Source organism: Meriones unguiculatus, chromosome 3, assembly GCF_030254825.1.
Source record: "Meriones unguiculatus strain TT.TT164.6M chromosome 3, Bangor_MerUng_6.1, whole genome shotgun sequence".
Lineage (NCBI taxonomy): Eukaryota > Metazoa > Chordata > Mammalia > Rodentia > Muridae > Meriones > Meriones unguiculatus.
The window spans coordinates 33,074,476-33,095,583 of record NC_083351.1 but is presented as its reverse complement, the minus strand read 5'-3'; the positions used below and the strand labels follow the sequence as shown (position 1 = coordinate 33,095,583).

The 21,108-nt window shown below is 44.0% G+C and overlaps 1 protein-coding gene across 11 annotated transcripts in view; it reads right to left on the bottom strand.

Annotated features, from left to right (window-relative positions):
• Mast2 (microtubule associated serine/threonine kinase 2) overlaps window positions 1–21,108 on the bottom strand; it is a 157,752-nt gene that overhangs the window by 9,696 nt on the left and 126,948 nt on the right. For all 11 annotated transcript variants that reach the window (XM_060379797.1, XM_060379799.1, XM_060379788.1 and 8 more), the window contains 14 exons: window positions 19,828–19,906; window positions 16,379–16,533; window positions 14,619–14,694; window positions 11,492–11,701; window positions 8,959–9,060; window positions 6,333–6,465; window positions 5,543–5,604; window positions 4,967–5,052; window positions 4,328–4,536; window positions 3,305–3,443; window positions 1,822–1,954; window positions 997–1,162; window positions 381–482; window positions 60–182 (listed from right to left, as the gene is read on the bottom strand). In XM_060379797.1, the coding sequence (XP_060235780.1) occupies window positions 60–182; window positions 381–482; window positions 997–1,162; window positions 1,822–1,954; window positions 3,305–3,443; window positions 4,328–4,536; window positions 4,967–5,052; window positions 5,543–5,604; window positions 6,333–6,465; window positions 8,959–9,060; window positions 11,492–11,701; window positions 14,619–14,694; window positions 16,379–16,533; window positions 19,828–19,906 (1,775 nt within the window). The remainder of the gene's footprint in view (window positions 1–59; window positions 183–380; window positions 483–996; window positions 1,163–1,821; window positions 1,955–3,304; window positions 3,444–4,327; window positions 4,537–4,966; window positions 5,053–5,542; window positions 5,605–6,332; window positions 6,466–8,958; window positions 9,061–11,491; window positions 11,702–14,618; window positions 14,695–16,378; window positions 16,534–19,827; window positions 19,907–21,108) is intronic.

Sequence of the window (21,108 nt, the reverse complement as noted above, 5' to 3'; positions counted from 1 at the left end):
CAGAGTCCTTTCTGGGAACACGCCGTCCATGCTCCACTTCACCCAACCAGCAGTCTTACTGTCAAAGTAGCTGGTATCATCCTCTGACTCCAGCTGAGGTATAAATTCAGCCTTCTGGCGAAGAAGTCCTGTCCAGTCCAGACCCATGAAGAACGGGTGCTGCTTCACCTCACAGGCACTACCTGCAGACAGAGCGGGTATGGGGACAAGATTAGCTGCACGGAAGAAGGCAGGCCTGTGAAGTCTCAGTTTAAGTACTCCTTTGCTGACAGGGGAGTTTTAAGACCAAAAGGGACCTTCCATTGAACCTTAAGGTACAGACACTCAGCCTCTTTGTCCCCTTTCCAAGTGGTGAGAAACAGGAGAAAGGACCAACTTACTTGTCCCTAGTCTTTCTAGGGGGTTCTGGTGAAGCAGTTTGGAAGTGAGGTCTTGGGCATCTGGAGGCAGTGCATCATCACCCTCAGGCCATACAATCTCATCTGAAGTATCATGTGTGAGAGAAAGGAAAAATTGTGGGTAGAATGGGGAGATGCAGAAAAAGGATAGTATAAGGAAGGAGAAAAGCCAGCTTTAGAGCTCCTCAAAGCTTTGCCTAGGACCCCAGTTACTAAAGTCCTACAGGTTTCCCGACTCCTAAGGGAATCTCACAGTCCCTTCATAGCTTGCTCTGTGACCCAGCGTGGGCATTTCCAACAGTAACTTCCCACTCCTGAAGCTCCAGCTCACGGCCATTCTGCTCTACAGGCATAGAACTCACCCTCACAGATATAAGCACAGCACAGAACACAATGACACAAGAGTGACATGAGCACAGAGAAAGCCCCAGGAGGACAAAAAGGATGTGTGCTCATGCATGCACGCACAAACACACACATACACCCAAAGAATCAAAGCCTACCAGGCACACACACTCATTCAGAAAAAAGAGCTCATGAGCCTCCCAACTGTATGCATACAGCCTGACTCCACACTGATCCGGGTGACAGTACCTACCACTGATCACTTGCCCAAAGAGCTCCTCCGGAGTGTCTCCAAAGAAAGGGACGCAACCCACCAGGAACTCATACAGGATTATGCCCATGGCCCACCAGTCCACCGGCTTCCCATATCCCTGACGCAGGATCACCTCAGGTGCTATGTATTCCGGGGTCCCGCATACCTGAGTACAGAGAAGCCAGGCTGGCTCAGTATCCTAAAGACAGCTTGCTGACATGGCAGTAGGGGATGTTCTACTGCTGGGCAGAGAAGTCTCTGAATGAAGAGGCAGTTTACCTTAACTAATAAACAGGACCAACAGCAGTCCCAGGGAACCAGAGTGAAAGCTCTCTGTCAGGAGGGCTTCTGTATTTCCTAATTAACCAAACTATCTAATTCTAGCCCAAACCCATCATTCTCTAAACTCTTACTCTCTTCTGAATCTGCTCTTAGAATGGGCTCCTGCCCCAAACAGAACTCAGCGCTCACTATGGCCACCACACCCTGAAACATCAATCAGAGAGCATCCAGGGACTGCTCTCCAGAAAATGGCATCCAATGTAAATGTGGAGCTACGTTCCAAGAACAGGCCCCAGGAGAGCTGTGCCTCTGGCTGATCTCACATGCTGCTGCATCAGCAGTTAAACCGCTATTTCATCTAAGCCTCATGAAAAATTTTATCCCCCTTTCTCAGGGCTTATCCTGTTTTCAAAATGTGCTACCCATTTCAATGCTTCCCAGGGACTAAGGGCAAAAACCTGGAGTTAATACTCAGGTCACAGATAAAGCAAGTAATTCCTAGACCTTATTTCAATCCCCGAGGTTTTCCCCACGCTTTCTTACCTGCTTGTCTAGGAATTCCCGGGCATCCTTTTCAATGTGGCCCTCATACAAGTTGGTTGTCAAACTCATGAGGCCAATTTTAGAAAGTCCAAAGTCAGTGAGTTTGATATGCCCCATGGATGTAATCAGAAGGCTGTGAGATCACAGAAATAAAATCACAGTGTGATTTCGCAGTTGCCCCTCAGTACTGATTTAGCATTAGCCTCTGCATGGTGCCTAGGGACACAAAATGGGGAGCTAGGCAGCGATGACAGAGCAGCTCTGGCCTTAGGAGCACCACTCCAGTCCCTCCTTGCAATTGCTTTCTTGTTCCACTACATTCTATACCTGAACCGACACTGACAGAAGAGACTTCATCCAGGCTTGGGATCAGTGCGTCACCTAAAGTAGCTGCTACAGTCACTAACAATCCCTCCCCCAAGCGGAGGGCCTTACCATATCCATCTCAGGGAAAGGGAAAATGACAAAATCTTTTTCCATGCCCTTGGATGTCTTGGGAGGGAGAAATTAGAAATCAGAGACTTCTTTACATATTCTGCCTCTATCTGATGCTTAGGGCTTCACCTTGCCACCCTTCTAGTGATTCCCAAATTACTCTCTCTGGTCCTGACTTTTTTTTTTTTTTTTTAAGATTTATTTACTTATTATATATACAATGCTCCGTCTGCATGTATACCTGCATACCAGATCTCACTATGTATGGTTGTGAGTCACCACATGGTTGCTGAGAATTGAACTCAGGACCTCTGCAAGGGCAGCCAATGCTCTTAACCTCCAAGGCATATTTCCAGCCCCTGGTTCTGACTTCTTTAATGGGCTCCAAGTCTGTCCAGCTGCCCAGGCTACAAACTCAAACTATCCCAAAGTCAGGTTTTCTGCCAGGCTCATCATCTGAACAAGAGACATACTCTGTGACCGACTGAGTTCTGTGATGGTCTCCAAACTATTCTGAACTGGTAGAGTACCTCCCCAGCATGGTTTTATCATAATCTTGGTTTTGATAAACAGTACCGAAGAAGAAAAAGGGAGGGGTGGGGAGAGTTATTTCTAGAATACTCAGCACAGCAAATGTGCTGTTTTCATTTCAGAAGGAAGGAATTTGAGACTCAAAACTTTAGTTAAAAAGATTCAGAGTTGGGGCTGGACAGATGGCTCAGTGGTTAAGGGCACCAGCTGCTCTTCCAGAGGACCTGGGTTCAATCCCAAGTAGAACACAGCTGTCTATAACAGTTCTAGGGGATCCTACACTAATGCAAATAAAATAAAAATTATATAAAAAGAGATATTAAGCACATCTGAACACAGGTCTGCATAGTATCAAAGCTATTTTCTATAGTCATTATTACATGTGATTTTTCTTCTGCTTGGTTTCTTCTGTTTCCTAGTAACCATTCTAAGATGATCCAAATATTTTATATCTGTCCCAACTATCAAGAGACTTAAAGAGGAAGTCTTGAACAACAGAACCAGACAGTGGGCATACTTGTCAGGCTTGAGGTCACGGTGCACGATGCCGTAGTTGTGTAAGTATTCCAAAGCCAGCACCGTTTCTGCAAAGTACAGACGCACCATGTCCACAGGCAGGGCCCCGATGTTCTTGAGCAGAGTGGCACAGTCTCCCCCTGTGAAAAGCCCAGGTTACTGTAAGGAAAGGCTATCCTGACCCTGGACCCTGCTCCAGCCAGCTCTCAGGCTTTGCAGTACCTAAGGAAATGACACACAGAACAGCTTCATGGTGGGCCTGTGTCCTCAGCCTTTCTGCTACCAGCATGGGTGAGAAATAGGTAATATGAGCAGGAAACTGATTTGCCAGTGGCTTTCAAGAGTATCATTTAGATGACAGAAGGAAGGAATCCAAGCCTTCATATGTTCCTCATGGCTTGCAGGGATAAGACTAAGGTTTTTAGGATGGATGCCGCATTCAATTAATGCATCTGCTAAAACACTCATGTTTGTTCCCTTCCTTTTTATCCAGCTCATACCCATGGAAGTAAAAGCATGGCTTTGTTCAGGTTCAACTTAAAGCCTTAGGGAAAATATGTTTGGAGCTGTACACAGAGTGAGCGGGTCACAGGCAGGGTGACTGCAAGGCTGCTGCCCCTCTCTAGAGCTCTGCCCATGCTTTTCTTCTAGTCTATCACTGGAGTATGTGACTGGCTTTACGGGTGGCCACTTTACAAGTCATCACACTGATGCAATCTTCTCAGAGCCCCTTGTTGGGCTTTGTGGCTGCTACCTAAAGCCTCTGTTCCTAAGTATGTAGACTTTGGGGAAGACTCTACAGCTGCTGGGCTGCCACATCAGCCCCAGAGTGCCAGTGCGCACCATTCTCACTGTGGCGCTATGAGCTTACTGTGACCAGTGGTCTCAGAGTTCCTAAGCAGAAATGGATGACAACGAGGTCTTGAAAGCCGGAGCCTGAAACTTCACTACCATACAAAGAAGCCGGTCCCTAGTTAGGCCTAAGTCTCAGACTGTACTCTGACAGGTCACTTTCCCCCAGTACCTTCAACATATTCCATCACCATGCATAAGTGACGCTTGGTCTCAAAGGAGCAGAACATGCTGACCACAAAGGGGTTTTCAGCGAAAGTCAGTATGTCGCGCTCCACAAATGCTTGCTGGATCTGGTTCCGTAGGATCAGGTTCTGCTTATTAATCTTCTTCATAGCAAAGCGCTGCCGAGTGGACTTGTGCCGCACCAGAAAGACAGCCCTGGAAAAGACAGCCAGCCCAGCCCAGCCCCCACGGGCTTTCAGCACCTCAATTGTACATTCTTTAACCCCAAAGTGCCTCTTCATCCCACAGGGGTGCACAGAACAACAAAGCTCTTGGGAATGTGTCTACTACTGAGAAGAATCTGGGATTCTGGCCCAATTAACTCTTTAATCTCCTGGCAGACAAGGTCCTGAGGACCCAGTTCAATATTTTCAAAACTAAGAGTGCTACCAAGACAGGCGGGACTCTTGCCTTGGCAAATAATCAATGTTTAGATGCCAGGAGAAACTCTTGACATTCCAGGAGAATTCAAGGAGGGGGAAGGTACACCCTGGGCTATCTTTTCCCCAGTGTATTAGGAATCATACTTTCAGAAGGAAGAGACCAAGGGCTCAAGTACTGGCCACAAAATGACCCATGCCTTTACCCATAGGCGCCATTGCTGATGAGCTTAATGGTTTCAAAGTCCTCTTCAGAGGGGGTCTTTTTAGATGGCTGAGATGCCCCACGACCCTGGGAGATAAAGGAAAAGGAAGGGAGTAAGTATACTTTCAGAATACATATGTTTGGGGAAGCTGTGTAGTCTCAGTCCCTCATGCAGCTGCTGCCCATTCTTTCCCAGGAACCAAACTTCTCATTGTTGGCAGCACCAACTTCCCATCCTCCACCCCATCGATTCAGTATTCCTTCTCTCTCTCTCTTTTTTTTTTTTTTTAAGTCATTTAATGTTATTTTATGTGTATGAGTATTTGCCCACATGTACATAATGTGTGACTGGTACCCATGGAGGTCAGAGGAGGGCACTGGATCTCTTAGAACTAGAGCTACAGGTAGCTGTGAGTCATCAACATGGGTGCTGGGAATTGAACCCAGGTCCTCTGGAAGAGCAGCAGTGCCCTTAACAATCAAACCATCTCTCTAGTCCCAAGATGTTCTTTGAAAGTAAACTTATGGGGCTTCAGAGCTCAGTCTCAAGACTGAGGCAGGAGCTCAGGACCTTTACCTCAACTGAATCATCTGTCTCCGGAGTATCAGGACTGTCATAGCTGCTCAACTGGGCCATTTCTAGAAACAGCAAGGACACCAGAGAAAATTGCATAGCAGTGGTAGGCATTTTGGTAATATGCTCATATCACACAACAGGTACATGTGGGATAAGTATTAATACTTCCTATATCAGCCTGAAATGTAAACCTAACCCTGTGGCTCAATCCTTAATAAAGCACAGATCTCAGACAGGAAAAAAGCCACGTTCTGTTACTCTACTAGGTCTAGAAGTTCAGTGCCATTTACAAGGCCTGACACAGTCTGGAAGAGCTTCTCTCAAACTCGGGACATTTCCTGGACAACAGGGCTGACGGGGGCTTCTAGTACCTATCCTTTAGGCCAAGACTACTTACTGGGGGACGGAAGGGGCAGACAGGAGCTAGACCTGGAAATCCAGGGTTCATGCATGGGCTTATCATGAAGTTAAACTCTAAAGCAGAATTGGACAAGCGCCAAACAAAGGCTTGTAAGGTGGCTAATAGAGAGGGAAGTATGTAGGAGGGTGATCATTTTAAAACAATGTGATTATGGTCCTTCTTTACTGCCCTTGTTTGATCTGAGGCTCTGAATCCAACCTAGCTTGGTCCAAAGCAAGCCTAGCTGGGGCACAGCAGGTAAACGTAAACAGTGACTCCAAAGGAAAGGCTGTGTAATAGCAGAGACCACAGAGTGTCTCCTGCAGCCCTGAGACCCCTGAGGTCATGTTATATCCATGCCTCTTTATAGCCACCAAGCAGCATGCTCACCCTCTAGGGGATCCCGTGTCAGGCCCAGCTGGCTAACGATGTAGCGAGGAATATCACACTTAATTCCATGCCCCTCTTTGGCATGACCCTCAGCTGCTTCTAACAGGTGGTAAAATTCTTCAGGATCAAACTCCTGTGCCAGAGAAAAGAGGCGGTCAGTACATAGAGACACAAGTGGATGCTGCTGTCTTCCTTACATTAAACACTTACCATGGGAAAGAAATTGATCTTCTTTGTGATGGTAGTCCCTGGTCCTTAAACATCCAGAAACATGCTTTACAGATCATGGAACAAAGCTGGCTTATAGATCACCTTCAGATGACTTCCTAAGCATAGTACAGTCTTCCTAGTAATAAGCACAAGACTGTGCTTCAAGACAGGTTAGCCTATTCACCTGTTTCCAAGTCAGCTTCTTTTAGCCAGGTGGCACTGTGAGGTAATGTTCAAGTGATCAGCCTGGAGCACTGCTGATACATACTCAACCACAGCTCACAAGAACTCTGGGCCACAGCCTCAGCAGTGTACACACCTTCAAATATTACTGAACACTTCTTATGTGCAAGGTCTAGAGTGCTAACGCTGCTAAAACATGGTTTGCATATAACAAGGAACTCACTTTTGGGTACCTACGTCATACCCCGGGCTACACTATCAATTCTTTGTGACTTCAGAGAGGAAATGAAGGCGTACATGGATATGCTGACCTGTCACTGACTTGTTCATGGTCACAGAGGTAGGAAGAAGTAGAAATCCAGTATGCAAACCCTCCTGGCTGCAAGCCTGCACTTTACTACAGAACACATGTTTTTTTGGAGGGTGGAACAGGGACTTTCTACATAGCCCTGGCTGTCCTAGAACTTACTATGTGGACCAGGCTCATCCTGAACTCACAGATATCCTCCTGCCCCTGCCTCCTGAGTATGGGGATTAAAGGTGTGCACTGCTATGCCTGGATCAGACTTCACACTCTTTACAAAGAGGAATGGATCTGTAGCCTTTGCTTTATACTTGTCTTCATTCTCTCTGCTCTATTTGGGGACTACATTATTACAACCAAAATAAAAATCTAAGACCTACAGTCCCTTCTACTTCCTGCTCTTTCTCAGTCTCCACCTGATCAGAACATCTACCTCATAAACAATTCTCTAACCTACTTCTTTATTCCTACTATGGTCTGGCTCTGCCTGTCGTCCTCACAATTGCTTTAAGGTCCCTGTGCTGATTTCCCTGGTTCATCTCACACTCTCGGTCGATTCAGCACCCATGTTGAAGCCAAAGTAGTTTGTCGCCCCCCCTTCTACTGCCTTCCTTCTTTCTCCTTTCCTCTCTCCCCCTTCCCTCCTTCCTTTCTGCAGTGCTGGGAATTAAATACCTTTAAGGCCTTGCACATGCTAGGCAAGCATAAATTTGATGGTGCATTTACTAAGAAATAAATGTATTGGTGAATAAATCTAAGAACCAAAATTATAATGGAGTGAAAGAAGCCAGAACATACTGCATTAGTACAAAGGCTAAGGCAGCAACAGCAAAAGCAAGGGAAGAGTTGTCTGGGAAAATGATGAAGAAGAAGAGGAGGGGGAGGAAAAGGAGGACAAGGAGGAGAAGAGGAGGAGGACTACGAGGAGGACATGGAGGAGAAAGGAAGGAGAAGGAGGAGAAGGAGGAGGAGGAGGAGGAGGAGGAGGAGAAGATGACTATCACAAAGAAGCATAGTGACCTTTTTGAAGAGAAATATTATCTTAACCATGGCAGTGAGTATACAGTTATATTTTAGTATTTGTTAAAACACAATGGACTGCATACGTCAAAGGTATGTATTTTATGTAAATTAATAAAAAAAAGTTTATCTAGAAGCTAGATGAGGATACATGCTTATAATCTTAGTACTTGGGGGGTAGAGATAGGACCAAGAGTTCAAAGCCAGTCTCAGCTACATAGCGAATATGAGGCCAGTTGGGGTTACCTCAGATCTTGTCTCAAATAACAAAGTATATCTGACTGTGTCACATTCTAGCCTAACTTTTTAGGCAGCTCCAAATGGCCTCACTTTCTCCATGATCTTGCAGAGTTTACCACCCAGCTTCGCTCTCACTTTTTTAAACACACTACTGTGTTTATGGCCCTCACTAGCCAATTTGCACTCAACTTCCAAGCCACAGAATAAACTGCAGGAACTTTTCACTCATGTTCATTCCAAGAGTAAAATCACTTCCTTCACCAGGCTCCCATCGCACCCTGTGCTGACCAGTTGTGTCATTCACACATCTCCATGCTCTACACTTGCTTAGGGCACAGGGCGCTTTTCAGATTAGGACCCTGAGTGTCCAATGTAAGGTAGGTATTTAGTAATGTGTAACTGAAAGACTAATGAAGAACTCATGGAAACTAAACTGGCCTAGGCTCCTTTTCTGCTCTTTGCCCCCTTAAGGTTCCCATGACTGGGGGACTGATTTAACAAGGGGTAGGCAGACTAATATTTATTACCACCAGTCCCCCAAGTGCTTGTAAATCATATTTAAATAAACAATTTACCAAGAGAAACGTTAATGGTACCGCCAGTTTTGGTAAGATACTTCCTCTACATCCCTAATCGCACCTACACACCCAACCTTCCATACTGACTCACCAGGCATTCCAGGAGTCGAGCTGGGCGGGCAATGACAATCATCAACTTTTTTACCAGCTGTATCACAAAGGCTACATCCGAGCTTTCTGAGCGCTCATGAGCCTACACAGAAAAGAAAGGTTGCTTAAACAATTATCCAAATGTGGTTGGGTTAAACAGGACCAGACTGCATAGAGTGGACTACAGGAAAAAGTATGAACTTATATGCTGCATAGTCAACAGCATATGCCCCCAGGGCAAGCTCTCCCATGCCCATTCCAGGTTCAGCTTCAAACTTATTTTTAATAAGACAGCGTCTCTCAGTGAACCTGTCATTCACTGATTGGCTATGCTGGCTAGCCTGTGAGCAACATGGGTCCCCTCCCTCCTCTAAGGGGTTATGGAAACAGGTTGCCACATCTGGCTTATGACATGGGAAGCAGGGATCCAAACTCATCAGGTCCTCATGCTAATGTGGCAGCCACTTTATTGACTGCCATCTCCCCAGCCCCGTGGCACCCTCTCTTCTCTTAAAGATAAAGTCTTGCCATGTAGCCTAGCCAAGGCAGGCCTCGGTCTCCCAGGTTCTGGTGTCATAGGTGCGTGCCACATATCCGGCAATGTTCTTGGTTAGAGATGTGCACCCCTAGCGCTAACGGGCACCAGAGGCTCAGACACACTAGGCGAGTTCATTTCTAGCGACCCATTGTGTGTGTGTGGACATGCTTGGGCCGTGGTATGCACATGGAGGGGGCTCCTTCCACTGTGTAGGTCCAGGGGATCAAACTCAGGCTGTCAGCCTTGATGGCAGCACCAGAACTTCATTTTTGAACTCAAACAGCTGCTTTTCATAGGGATTTGGCACTCTCAAGTTGTTCTTATATAACATTTATATATAAGTATTCATTTTAAAACCAGAGAAAGAACTTTTTACAGATAGAATTAATATTTTAACATCTTTAAAGATAACTTTCTCACTGTAACTACTGCCTACTGAGTTTTATCTTTAAGGTATAAAGACCGATCTGTTAGTCTTCTAGTATTTAAAAGTGATAAGCAATCATTAGGTTAAATCATCTGTCTCTAGATAAACTCTTTCCTGAAATTCCCTGCTCTTTCTAGACCTACACCAAAGCCCTGTTTGATCATTAGCTCTAAACCCTAACCCATCAATACTACCCTGAGGGGAGTCTAGAGGAGACAGGGTTCTGGGCTACTGAAGTGACATGAAGCACCTTGGAGAATCTCTTTCCTCAAATGTGTTCACGGTATCAGCTGAGTGAGAAGCATCACTTCACCTGCCCTGAGCCGACAGACAGCAAAGGGAATGAGAACTCGAGAAAGGCAGTGCTTAAGGATTTAGTGTATGCTTTGTTTTTTGCCATCTCTAGATTATTTTTCAATTGTTTCCCAGAGACTTCAGAATTTTTATTTTTTTTCCCATTTTACAAGCTTATGTGTATGTGGACATGAATGTAGGTTCCTGCAGAGTCCAGAAGGGGGTGTCATGTAAGGTGGAGCTGAAGTCACAGGCAGTTGTGGTTGCTGGGAACTAAACTAGTCCTCTGCACTCTCTTAACCACCACACCATCTCTCCAGCCTTCTCAGAGATGTGAAGTTTAGTTATTTCTTTTTATGTGTATGAGGGTCTTGCCTGTATGAAAGTATGTATGCATGTATGTTTGTACGTACGTACGTACGTATGTATGTATGTGTTCTGTGTGTACCACGTGCCCAGGGAAGTCAAAAGAGGTTGTTGAATCCCTTGGAGTGATACTTATAAACTGTTGTGAACCACCATGTGGGTGCTGGGAGTTGAACTTGCGTCCTCTGTAAAAGCAGCCAATGCTCTTAACTGCTGAGCCATCATTTCAGTTCCTCCCAGACACTTTTTATACTGGAGACGATCTCATCTTTAGAGGGTATCACCATGTCAATGAAACACCTAGTAATGAACACATTCATCAGATAAGCCCTACTCTTGTTTCACCTGGGTTGAGGATAGTTAGAAAGCTGTGCTTAAGTAAGTGGTTTTCAGCAGAGACAGTTCATATATCCACTACTGCATACTGTATAAATCTATCTGTCTGTCTGTCTGTCTATCTATCTATCTATCTATCTATCTATCTATCTATCTGAGACAGGGTCTCAGGCTGGCCTGGCACTCAGTATGTAGACCAGACTGGCTTAGAATTCACTGGGATCTGCCGCAGCCTCCCAAGAGCTATGATTCAAGGCATGAGCCATCACATTAAATCAACCTCTGCTACACTATCTGATTTCAGTGAAAAGTCAAATACCTATGGATAATACCAATGTAGAATTATTACTACCGATATTGGAAATATAGTGTTGGTTCTAGAAAACCACTCATAGAACTGAGCTCCTCTGAAACCCAGCAGGCTTCTCTTAGTGATGGAGAGGAATATCAGCTCCTCAGCACTAAATCTAGCAAGGAGAGCTGGCGGTGGCCAGCAGCTGGGCAGAGTGGGATCACGGTTAACTTCTGAGTTGCCTTGTGGAAGTTTCATCAGTCCTTCGCCAAGACACTTACATCTTGCAGAAGCTTTTCCAAATTCTCTTGAAGTTCGTAGAAATAGTGTGATGTGATGAGGCCACTCCGAGATTTATCCAGGCAGTCTCGAGCCATCTCAATCACCTGATGATGAATAAAGCTGAGCGCTCCATCCGCCAGGGGCAACACGTTATCTGGAGTGTTACAGGAAATGAATTCGGCTAGTCGCTCTTCCATTTGTGCAGTGGCCTGGGAATAAAAGAAAAGTTAATAATTCTTTTTCAGTCCCAGCTTAGCTGCAGCAAATTCTGATGGATGAGCTCTCTATGTGTCTGACTTCCTCGTGTTACACCGGGAAACCTAATGACTGAAGACAAAAAGGGATCTCTTTAGTTAAGCCAGACAGCCCCAAGACCAGATTCAAAGTCCTCTATCACCTTTTTGCCATATCCTATAGTGCAAGCTTTTTGGTTCTGCAGACATATAAGGGTTGCTAGTCTCTTACTGGCCATATTACATGCCATTGTCTTTGTTGCACCATTCTCTGGGGGTGGCCTTCCTTACACGTTCCTATTGCTCCTCATCTCACCCACGCATCAGGAATCCTCAGGCAAGTCCTGAGAAACAAAGGTTCTCCTTCCTCTGTGTGTCTGACTTGGTAAGCTGACTGGACAAGTCAATACAAAGATGATACTGGTTTCTGAATCTTTCTATGGATAAGAAATTCTGGAAAGTCAGACAGTTTCATCATCACAGGATTCTCATATTTAATGTAAGTTCAAGCTGATTACAACAGGTGCTCAAATATGTACCAAAGGTATAAATCTACCTGGTCTCGGAAGCTAGGTCGGGATGGAGGGTTTTTTTGGATTGCAACATGACCCTGGCCTAGATCTCCAGAAGAGCAGAATAGAGATCAAGCTCAGAGCTCTCTTGGGCCTCTAACTGTGCAGCCACGTGAAAATGACACACATACACTAGTGAACAAGTTAAGAACTGCTTCTCTTAGACTTCGACTCCTTTGTCACCGGGTGATGATTTCTGATTCCCAATATGTTGACACAAAAGTATGTTTATGTGTGGTATATGTACAGAGAGATTTTTAAAAAAGAAATGAGAGCAGCAGGGAGGGAAGGAAGGGAAGAAGTCTTAACAAATTTTCTCTAAAGCCTATCGCAGATGAAGGACAAAGAAATACCTATAAATCCCAACACACAGTGCTAGGTGTTAAAACATAGCTCTCTACAGGCAAGATACAATTCTCAATACTGTACACTCTGGAATGTCATTATACAGTACAACATGACTTCCTAGTAATTTCCCTGCCTTTTCTTTGCTCTTATTCTTGTATCTACTTCAAGGCTATGAAGTGGAGGAAGGCCAGGGAAAAAAGATTAAACAGAGTTAATAGTTACTGAATACTTCCTATGTATCCTGTTAGAAAACCAGTGTTCACTGATCCTCATATGAGACAGACTCTAATAGGATTCTATTATTAGGAGTTGCCGATGAAGCTCAAAGAAGTTAAATAATCTGTCTAGAATATTACAACTAATAAATGGGGCAGAGATGAATGTAAGGTCCTTGTTACAAGGCTCCACTATGGTATGTCATTAATGAAAAGCACAAAGCATTTTTGTCATCTTCCTCAGCTTTCATGTGTATGCAAAAGACTATACAGTTTCAGGAAGGACCTCTGAGAACAGCAGTTACATACCCCATATAGATACAGACAGACAATTCAGAAAGGCCTGGACAGACAGGGGATGAAGGAGGCCTCATACCTCAGCCTTTCCTCTCTCAGAAAGGGCTTCTGATGGCTATCTTGACTACATCTAGAATTAAAACTCTAAAATAGGTGGGCACACCTGTGAGAAATTTTTGATTAATTAAATCATTTGAAGTGGGAAGATCTACTTCAAAACTGGATCTGAGTTTATCTCTGAAGATCTTTATTCCAGATCTTCTGAAGTAAAAAGACCCACTTCTAATCTGGGCCTCTAAATCTAGTCTTCTGCTGGAAAATTCAGTTAAAGACATCACTTTTTGCCTGCTTTTTCTTGCCCTTGGTAGCAAGTCCATTCCTTCACTGTAAGCCTAGTTCTTTGGGATTCTAGCGTATATGGAAGACGAGCTAGGACAACCAACTTCATGGACTGAACAAGTACTCTGATTTGCTTATCATATGCAGCCATTGTTGGATTAGCTGCGTCACAGCCTGTAAGTCATTCTCATAAATCCCTTTTCCATACAGTGAGGTTCATTCTGTACATTCTGTTACTCTATAGAACTCTGATTTGCTTTCTGCAGGAATAGCCTATCTTCAGAAGGCCAAGTATGAATGCACAACAGATGCCTCTTGGTAAGAAATGCAAACTCACACTTGTAGTGACAGGCTTCTACCTAATCTCAGCATTCACAAGGCTGGGAAAGGATTGAGTTTGATGCTGTACCTAGATTATGTATCAAGTTCCATAACAGTTACCCCTACAAAGTAAGACTGACTCAAAAGTCAAAATGGGCAAACAAAACCTTCCACAACAAATAAACACAAATATGCAAATTTAAAAAAAAAAACAAAGGAGGCAAATGGAAGGATAGGGGGAAACAGGTGAAGTGCTGTCCTGGTTCCTTTGGACAAAGGAACTATTTCCCAGCTCTTTTAGGATAGCACCAATCTTTCTTCCCAGTTTGAAACTGCAATCATAAATGTTAGCAAGCAATTCTAGGGCTCCTGCTTCTTTCCCGATTTCTCTTAACTTCTTCTACCAGCTTAGCACCCCTCTGGCTGTGCATATTCTGGGGTGCTACTTAAGAAATCTGTATTAAAAGAAGGTATGACCAGAGGGTAAATCCTGTCAAGGGAAGAGAGGGAGGCTGGGAACAACCTGGAGTCACAAATGCAATGTGCACAGTAAAAATCCAGGCCTGGTTTCTTTCTTTTTCTTTAACATTAGATGTGACATTCTCCTCCACTTACCTCTTGCTCTGGAGTTGAGAAACAAGTTTTGCAAGTAAAGACCTGCGCTTCTCTCCCCCCTGCCCATCTAAATGCTTTTAAAGGAGGTATTCTTTTTGGTTACTTTGTGCTCTGGAGTCTTCCCACTCAGCAGGCTACAAGTACTCATCCTTGGATACTATTTTCTCCTTTAAAATAAATCCTTACCTTTGGGAATCTTTCTTTGTACACATGATTCATCATTATTATTTCACTGTCAAAGGAAACTGGGGACCGTCCAGGACTGAATAAAAGAGAAACAACCATGTTATTTTAATGCCATGGAAAAATATCAACGAGAAATATGGCCATCCTTTGAGTGCCTGAGCCCCAACTGTCTTCAGTATCTCACATATTCCTACATTTATGAAAGCTAAGATTCAGGCTTTCTTTTTTTCTTAGAGCTCCAAGCACATTTGTTGATAGTTTTAAAATGGTGCTATGTGGAAACAGGCTATCCTCTTGCAAGAAGTGTAACTTTCACACAGCTCTCTGCCATGGGTGAGAAAGGGGGGAGGGGAGGAGTTTTACTCAGCAGTCAATCCACCACTGGCTTCTCTAGGATAACCTTTTCCAGAAAATGACTTCCTGTTCTTATAGCTTTGGTTAGTGTGATATGGTATATCCCAACATGTCCTACAAAGCAAATCAAATAAGCAACCAAAGAAAGACTGTATATATCTATTTTCATTTCTAAAACGAGCTACAGCAAATGGGCTACCTTCATTGTCACCTAAAGGATACAAAAGCTGTAATGAGTTCTAAGTCTAGATCTTTTACTGAAGGTAGACAGTAATTTTTCAGCCTTTTAATTATTTTCCATAGTAATCCGTACCTTTCCATTTAGCACATAATGATCACATCTTCTTAAACAATTCAATTCTTGAGTCAAACAGTTAAATACTAAGTTTAGTGCCCAGATTCATGATTTCAGCTGTCAGCTGGGTTAGGTTTAGAACTATCCTCTGGCCTTGCTTTGTTTAGGGACTTCCCTGAATGTCAGTATGACCCTCACAACCTCAACTGGCTTAAAAGGTACCCATAGTGGGGGCTGGAGAGATGGCTCAGAGGTTAAGAGCACTGGCTGCTCTTCCAGAGGTCCTGAGTTTAACTCCCAGCAACCACATGGTGGCTCACACCCATCTATAATGAGATCCAGTGCCCTCTTCTGGCATGCAGGCACACAACACTGTATACAAAAGAAATTTAAAAAAATAAAATAAAAAATAACAAAGGGTACCCATAGTTCAAGAGAATTATGAGACCACCACAATTCAGGTGTTCCTTTATGAAATCAAGAAAATCCCTGGGATCCACATTTCTACTGCATTCTTGATCCGTTGTATCGAACCCCCCAGTTACATTTTCATCAATTTGTGATTCTGAATTGCGTCTCTGAGCACTGGCCAATGACTCCCTGCCACTCCCACAGTGCCAAAATTACCTGATGGGATTCTTCCTGGGAGGTACAGCTCCTCTGGAATTCCAATCTATACTTTAGCTAATTCATCCTTTTCCAGAAACTCAAAGAAAGGAGAACTTAGTCATTAAAGCTATGTTCATTTTCACAACTGATAGTATCATGAATCTCCTTTACTGAATGGAGTCTGGAGGGAAAAAAGAGCCAACTACCCGAAGCCAAAACCGTTGAATGTTATTGTACTTGACTCACTCAAGCTTTGGTTGTGTTTGACCAGGAGTCAGCAAATTACGTTCTATATATCTTTTTTGTACATAAACATTCCAAGGAAGCTAGCCAAGGAAGTAAACTGTTCTGCAACAGTACAGTGACACAGCTGTGACAGAAATGAGTTGACTGCAAAACTTAAAGCATTTACCATCTCAGCTCTTTACAGGACGTATGTGCTGAGCCCTGCACATAAGCTGGGCCCACAGGCACTCGGGCAGTAGGTTGGAACACTCCTTACCTGAGGCTGCGGGAACGGGGACGCATGGCTGGGGACTGCCGTCCCTCCTCATCAGGTACATTCTCTGTGCTAAAATGCTTTGTCAGGAAGTGTAGTTCATCAGCTGTAGGCTGGAAAGGCAACTGATGAAGCTTTTCTTGTGAGGAACATGATGACTAGAAAACATAAACAAACCCCCCAGCAGTAAAGACACATGAAGGGATCTGGTTAAGAGTGCTTCCAACACTATCATAAAGTCAAGAGTTCAGATCTCAGCAACCAGTCGACAAGTTGAGTAGGTAAAAAGCAAATTCTTCAACATAAACTCTTTGCCTTCATTCAATAAAGCTTCTAGCTAGTTGAAATAGCAGTCAATCAACCATGCTTCCTAGCTCTGTAAATATTCCAGGTATGTTCAGGTGCAAGGGCATCGCTTTCTCTTCCCTTTTATAGCCCTGAGAGCACTATGCTGGGGATAGCTCACCAATGTTTTCTTTTTTAGTTGTTTGTTATCCAGAGGAGAAACCGTTTTGCTGAGGTTAGGAAGATTGTAGTGGGATGTCAGGGATACTACAAGGCAAGAAAATCCAGCAGGAAGAAAAACTGCTTTTAGATCTAGACTTAAACATTAGATCTATTATGAAAAGCAATCTCAAGTTTTCAACAGGGCTTAAAACTTAAGAATTTCTGAGAAGGAGCCACTATTCACAGCAGACAATCTGAGGTCGAGAAAGCTGGTGCTCTGGTGGGAATCCCACAGATGAAACCACTCTGTGGCAAACCACATTTCAGGACTCCAGTGCTCTTCCTTTACCTGCCCAGAGATAGGGAAGTTAGACATCACTGGCCCAACTTTCATGTATCAATCAATTAAGGGCTTGAGGTTCAACTACCTAAATCTATTTAGTACTAGCACTTCAATATCAATGGATGGAACCACTGTTGTAGGATCATCAACTGAGAAATGAGCTCTGTCTGTGCCAATAGGACAAGCTTCTCTTATGGAATGTTATAATGCTATACATATAATGTTATAAAGTTCTTATATAGGCACCACAGATATTCATGAGCTCACAGAAGTCAGAAGAGCGTGTTGGATCCCTTGGAAATTGGAATTACAGTGAGTTGTGAACTGCCATGTGAGCTCTAAAAATTGAACCCAGATCCTCTGCAAGCGCAGTTAAGTGCTCTAAAGGCCTGAGCCATCTCTCCAGCCCCTGATGCAAGGAGTCGTTAGGGTGGTTTTCATAGGGTTTTGATTGATTTGTACCTAAGCTGCAAATAGAATACTCACTCTGTTGGTCTCCTTGTGGAGTTCCTGCCCCTCCCGGTTTTTCTAATTTCCTCTTCTTCCATAGGTTTCTTGCACTCTGCCCAAAGTTTGGCTATGAGTCTCAGTATCTCCTTCGATAGCCTGTTGGTAGTCTTTCAGAGGCCCCCTGCGGAAGGCTCCTATCCTGTTCCTTGTCTTTTCCTACTGCCGATGTCTATCCTGTTTGCACTTCTAAGTGAGGTTTCAGCCTCTTCCCTAGGGTCCTCGTTGTTTAGCTTCTTTAGGACTATAGATTTTGATAAGTTTATCCTATATCATATGTCTAATATCCACTTATAAGTGAGTATATACCATATGTATCTTTCTGCTTCTGGGATACCTCACTCAGGATTCCCATAGGCTTGTTCAATTTCCAAGTGGGTTCCCCACTAATGGGAGCAGGGGCTGTCTCTGACATGAACTCAGTGACTGGCTCTCTGATCACCTCCCCCTGGGGGATGCAGCCTTGCCAGGCCACAGAGGAAGATGATCTAGCCAGTCCTGATGAGACCTGATAGGCTAGGGTCAGCCAGAAGGGGAGGAGGTCCTCCCCTATCAGAAGGGACATGGGGGAGAGGAGAGAAGGTGGGTGGGACTGAGAGGAGATGAGGGAGGGGGCTGCAGCTGGGATATAATGTGAATAATTGTAATAAATAAATAAATAAGTAAATATTTAAAAAAGAATACTCACTCAACTGCAGCTGATACGAATCTGGTAGGCAATATAAGTTCCAGTGTGCAAAGCTGATATTTCAATAGGTGTGTGTGACTGCGGCTGAATGCATCTGAGCTCAGCCTAGAGTACACGTTGAGGCTGAGATGCTGTCTCAAAGTGTGAGTGCGGGGAGTATGTAGATCGAGTCTACTAAAGTTGACTGATCAGAAACACTTGTGTTACATATACACACAGAAAGGAACATAAATGTGATTCCCTTTTAGGGTTCACAAAATACCACTTGTTTGAGTGAAGGATTCTGACTAAGATGGTATTTATTAGGGAAACATTTTAAGCTTAACTGCCAAAGACTTCTGGATTAATAGTGACTGGGCCAATGGAAGAAGTAAAGTATTTTTTCTTGTTTGTGATTCATGACTATAGCTAAATGGAGGACAGAAGACAAAAAGACTGACAAAAGAAATGGGGATGAGGTCAGCAAGTTTATGGTTTGCAAATCCTAAAACATTACTTGGTCTTTTGCTGACGAAGTTTGTCAGCTCTACCATCCCAGCTTTGATGAAAAGTTACTCAAAGAGGAGGATGCATTTCAGGATCAATTGTACATATACACAATGAGCATATCAGAGGAAGCTACTGTATAAAAACTGAAACTCTCACTAAAAGAAACGCTTTAGAGACAGGCCCAGCATTTGTTGATATAACAAGCAGTATATAACTACTCTTCCTTTGTAAAAGATTTTAACAATGATGAAGGCTACTGAGCCTTTGGGACATGGAAAAATGATAAACTCTTTATTGCAATCCTACAAATAAGGTTGAGGGAGACAGGGAACCATGCTTATGAGCTCCCCCACCTGATCTCACTGCCAGAGAGAGTTCTTTCCTGAGTTCACTATAGGAGGAACTGGGGAGAGAACTGGCTAATCCTTCTGAAGACCTTATAAATAGAATTATGTCTGTGAAAGTTATCAAGGCTCTTCTCCTCAAAAAATCCTCTCTTATCACCAAGAAACCTCGCTGAGTTTGGAAGGAAATCTGAGTATCATTTTGTAGGATTGGATGGAGAACAATTATCTGTAAGAAAATACTTGCAGAGTGAAGAAGGTATGGTGTCTTAGTTAGGGTTTTATTGCTGTGAAGAGACACCATGACCACAACTCTTACAAAGGAAAACATTTAACGGGGGCTGGCTTACAGATCAGAGGTTTACTCTGCTATCCTCATGGCGGGAGGAGTGGCAGTGTGCAGGCAGACATGGTGCTGGTGGAGCTTAGCGTTCTGCATCTTGATCTGCAGGCAGCAGATGGAAGACTGGGCCACTAGACCTAGCCCGAGCTTCTGAGACCTCACAGCCATCCTCCAGCAAGGCCGCACCTCTCACCAGTGGCATTTTCCATGGGCCAAGCATTCAAACAAATGAGCGGGCCAGCGCCATACCTATTCAAACCACCACTTATGGCTACAGCCCTGGCTACTTACCGAGACAGTGGAGCTAGGAGTGTTGGTTCCATAGCCTGAAGAAGGCAAAGAGGCCAAAGACCAGCGCCGTCCATCAGTCCTACATAAAAAAAGGAGTATTGTGAAGTTCCTATAGGGTCACACTCTGAGCTTAAGGGCCTGCTTGCTCATGTATATTAACATTTTTAAGCAGTTAATTCAGTGTCTTACAACACGGCCATGTTGTCTCTGTGGCATGAGTCCTCACACCTCTGTGCTGTGTGGAGCCCACTCTGATTTTCATTTCAGAGCTAGCTACCAAAATACAGAGCCTATGACTCTGAATGAGAGTATCAGTCAGACGTCTCTGTAGGGAAAGAGGTTTGCCACCAAATCTGACAACCTAAGTTTGAGCCCAGTACCCGTATACTAGAAGATCCTAGAAGTTGCCCTCTGACCATCAGCTGTGCACACACACACACACACACACACAAAATTTAAAGCTTTAAAAAAAAATTGTAATTTAGTTTGTGTGCATTTATGTCTGAGGGCACCTGTGTGACACAGTATGTATGCGGAAATAAGAGGGAAATATGTAGGAATGTTCTTTCTTTTTACCATGTAGGGCCCAGGGATCAATCAAACTTAGGGCATCAGGCTTGGCAAGAAGCATCTACACCTGCTGAACCATTGTGATAGCCCATATACATACATACATACATACATACATACATACATGCATGCATGCAGCTGGGCATGGTGGTGCACATTTTAATGTTAGCACTAGGGCGGCAGAGGAAGGATGATCTCTCTGTGAGTTAGAGGGCAGCCTGGTCTACAAAAATAAGTTCCAGGTTAACCTGGGTTATAAAGTGAGAACTTGCCTCAACAACATTTTTTTAAAAGGGAACATATGTTACATGGGTGGTGAGATGACTCATCAACCAGCTTGGTGCTTGTCACCAAGCTTGACGAGCTGAGTTTGATTCCAGGGACTCAGGATAGAAGGAGATAACTAAGGCCTATGGACTGTTCTCTGACCTAAATTTGTGCTCAGTGGCATGCATGTGTATGCACAATACATCCGATAAATAAACGTGAACATAAAAATACTTCATGCCACATCCCAGACAAGCTTCGGCTCAGAAACCTTCTTCTATGACAGTAAAGCAAAGAATCCAGTGTTGACAGCTTTAGGGGAATACTTTTGAAAATAGCAGGAAGCCTCCCCCAAAGTTATAAACACCCAACACTCACTCCTCTACTCTTTCACAAGGTTATCGCTATTCTTTGGCAAATGTTGAAGACGGCTTATGGGTCCTA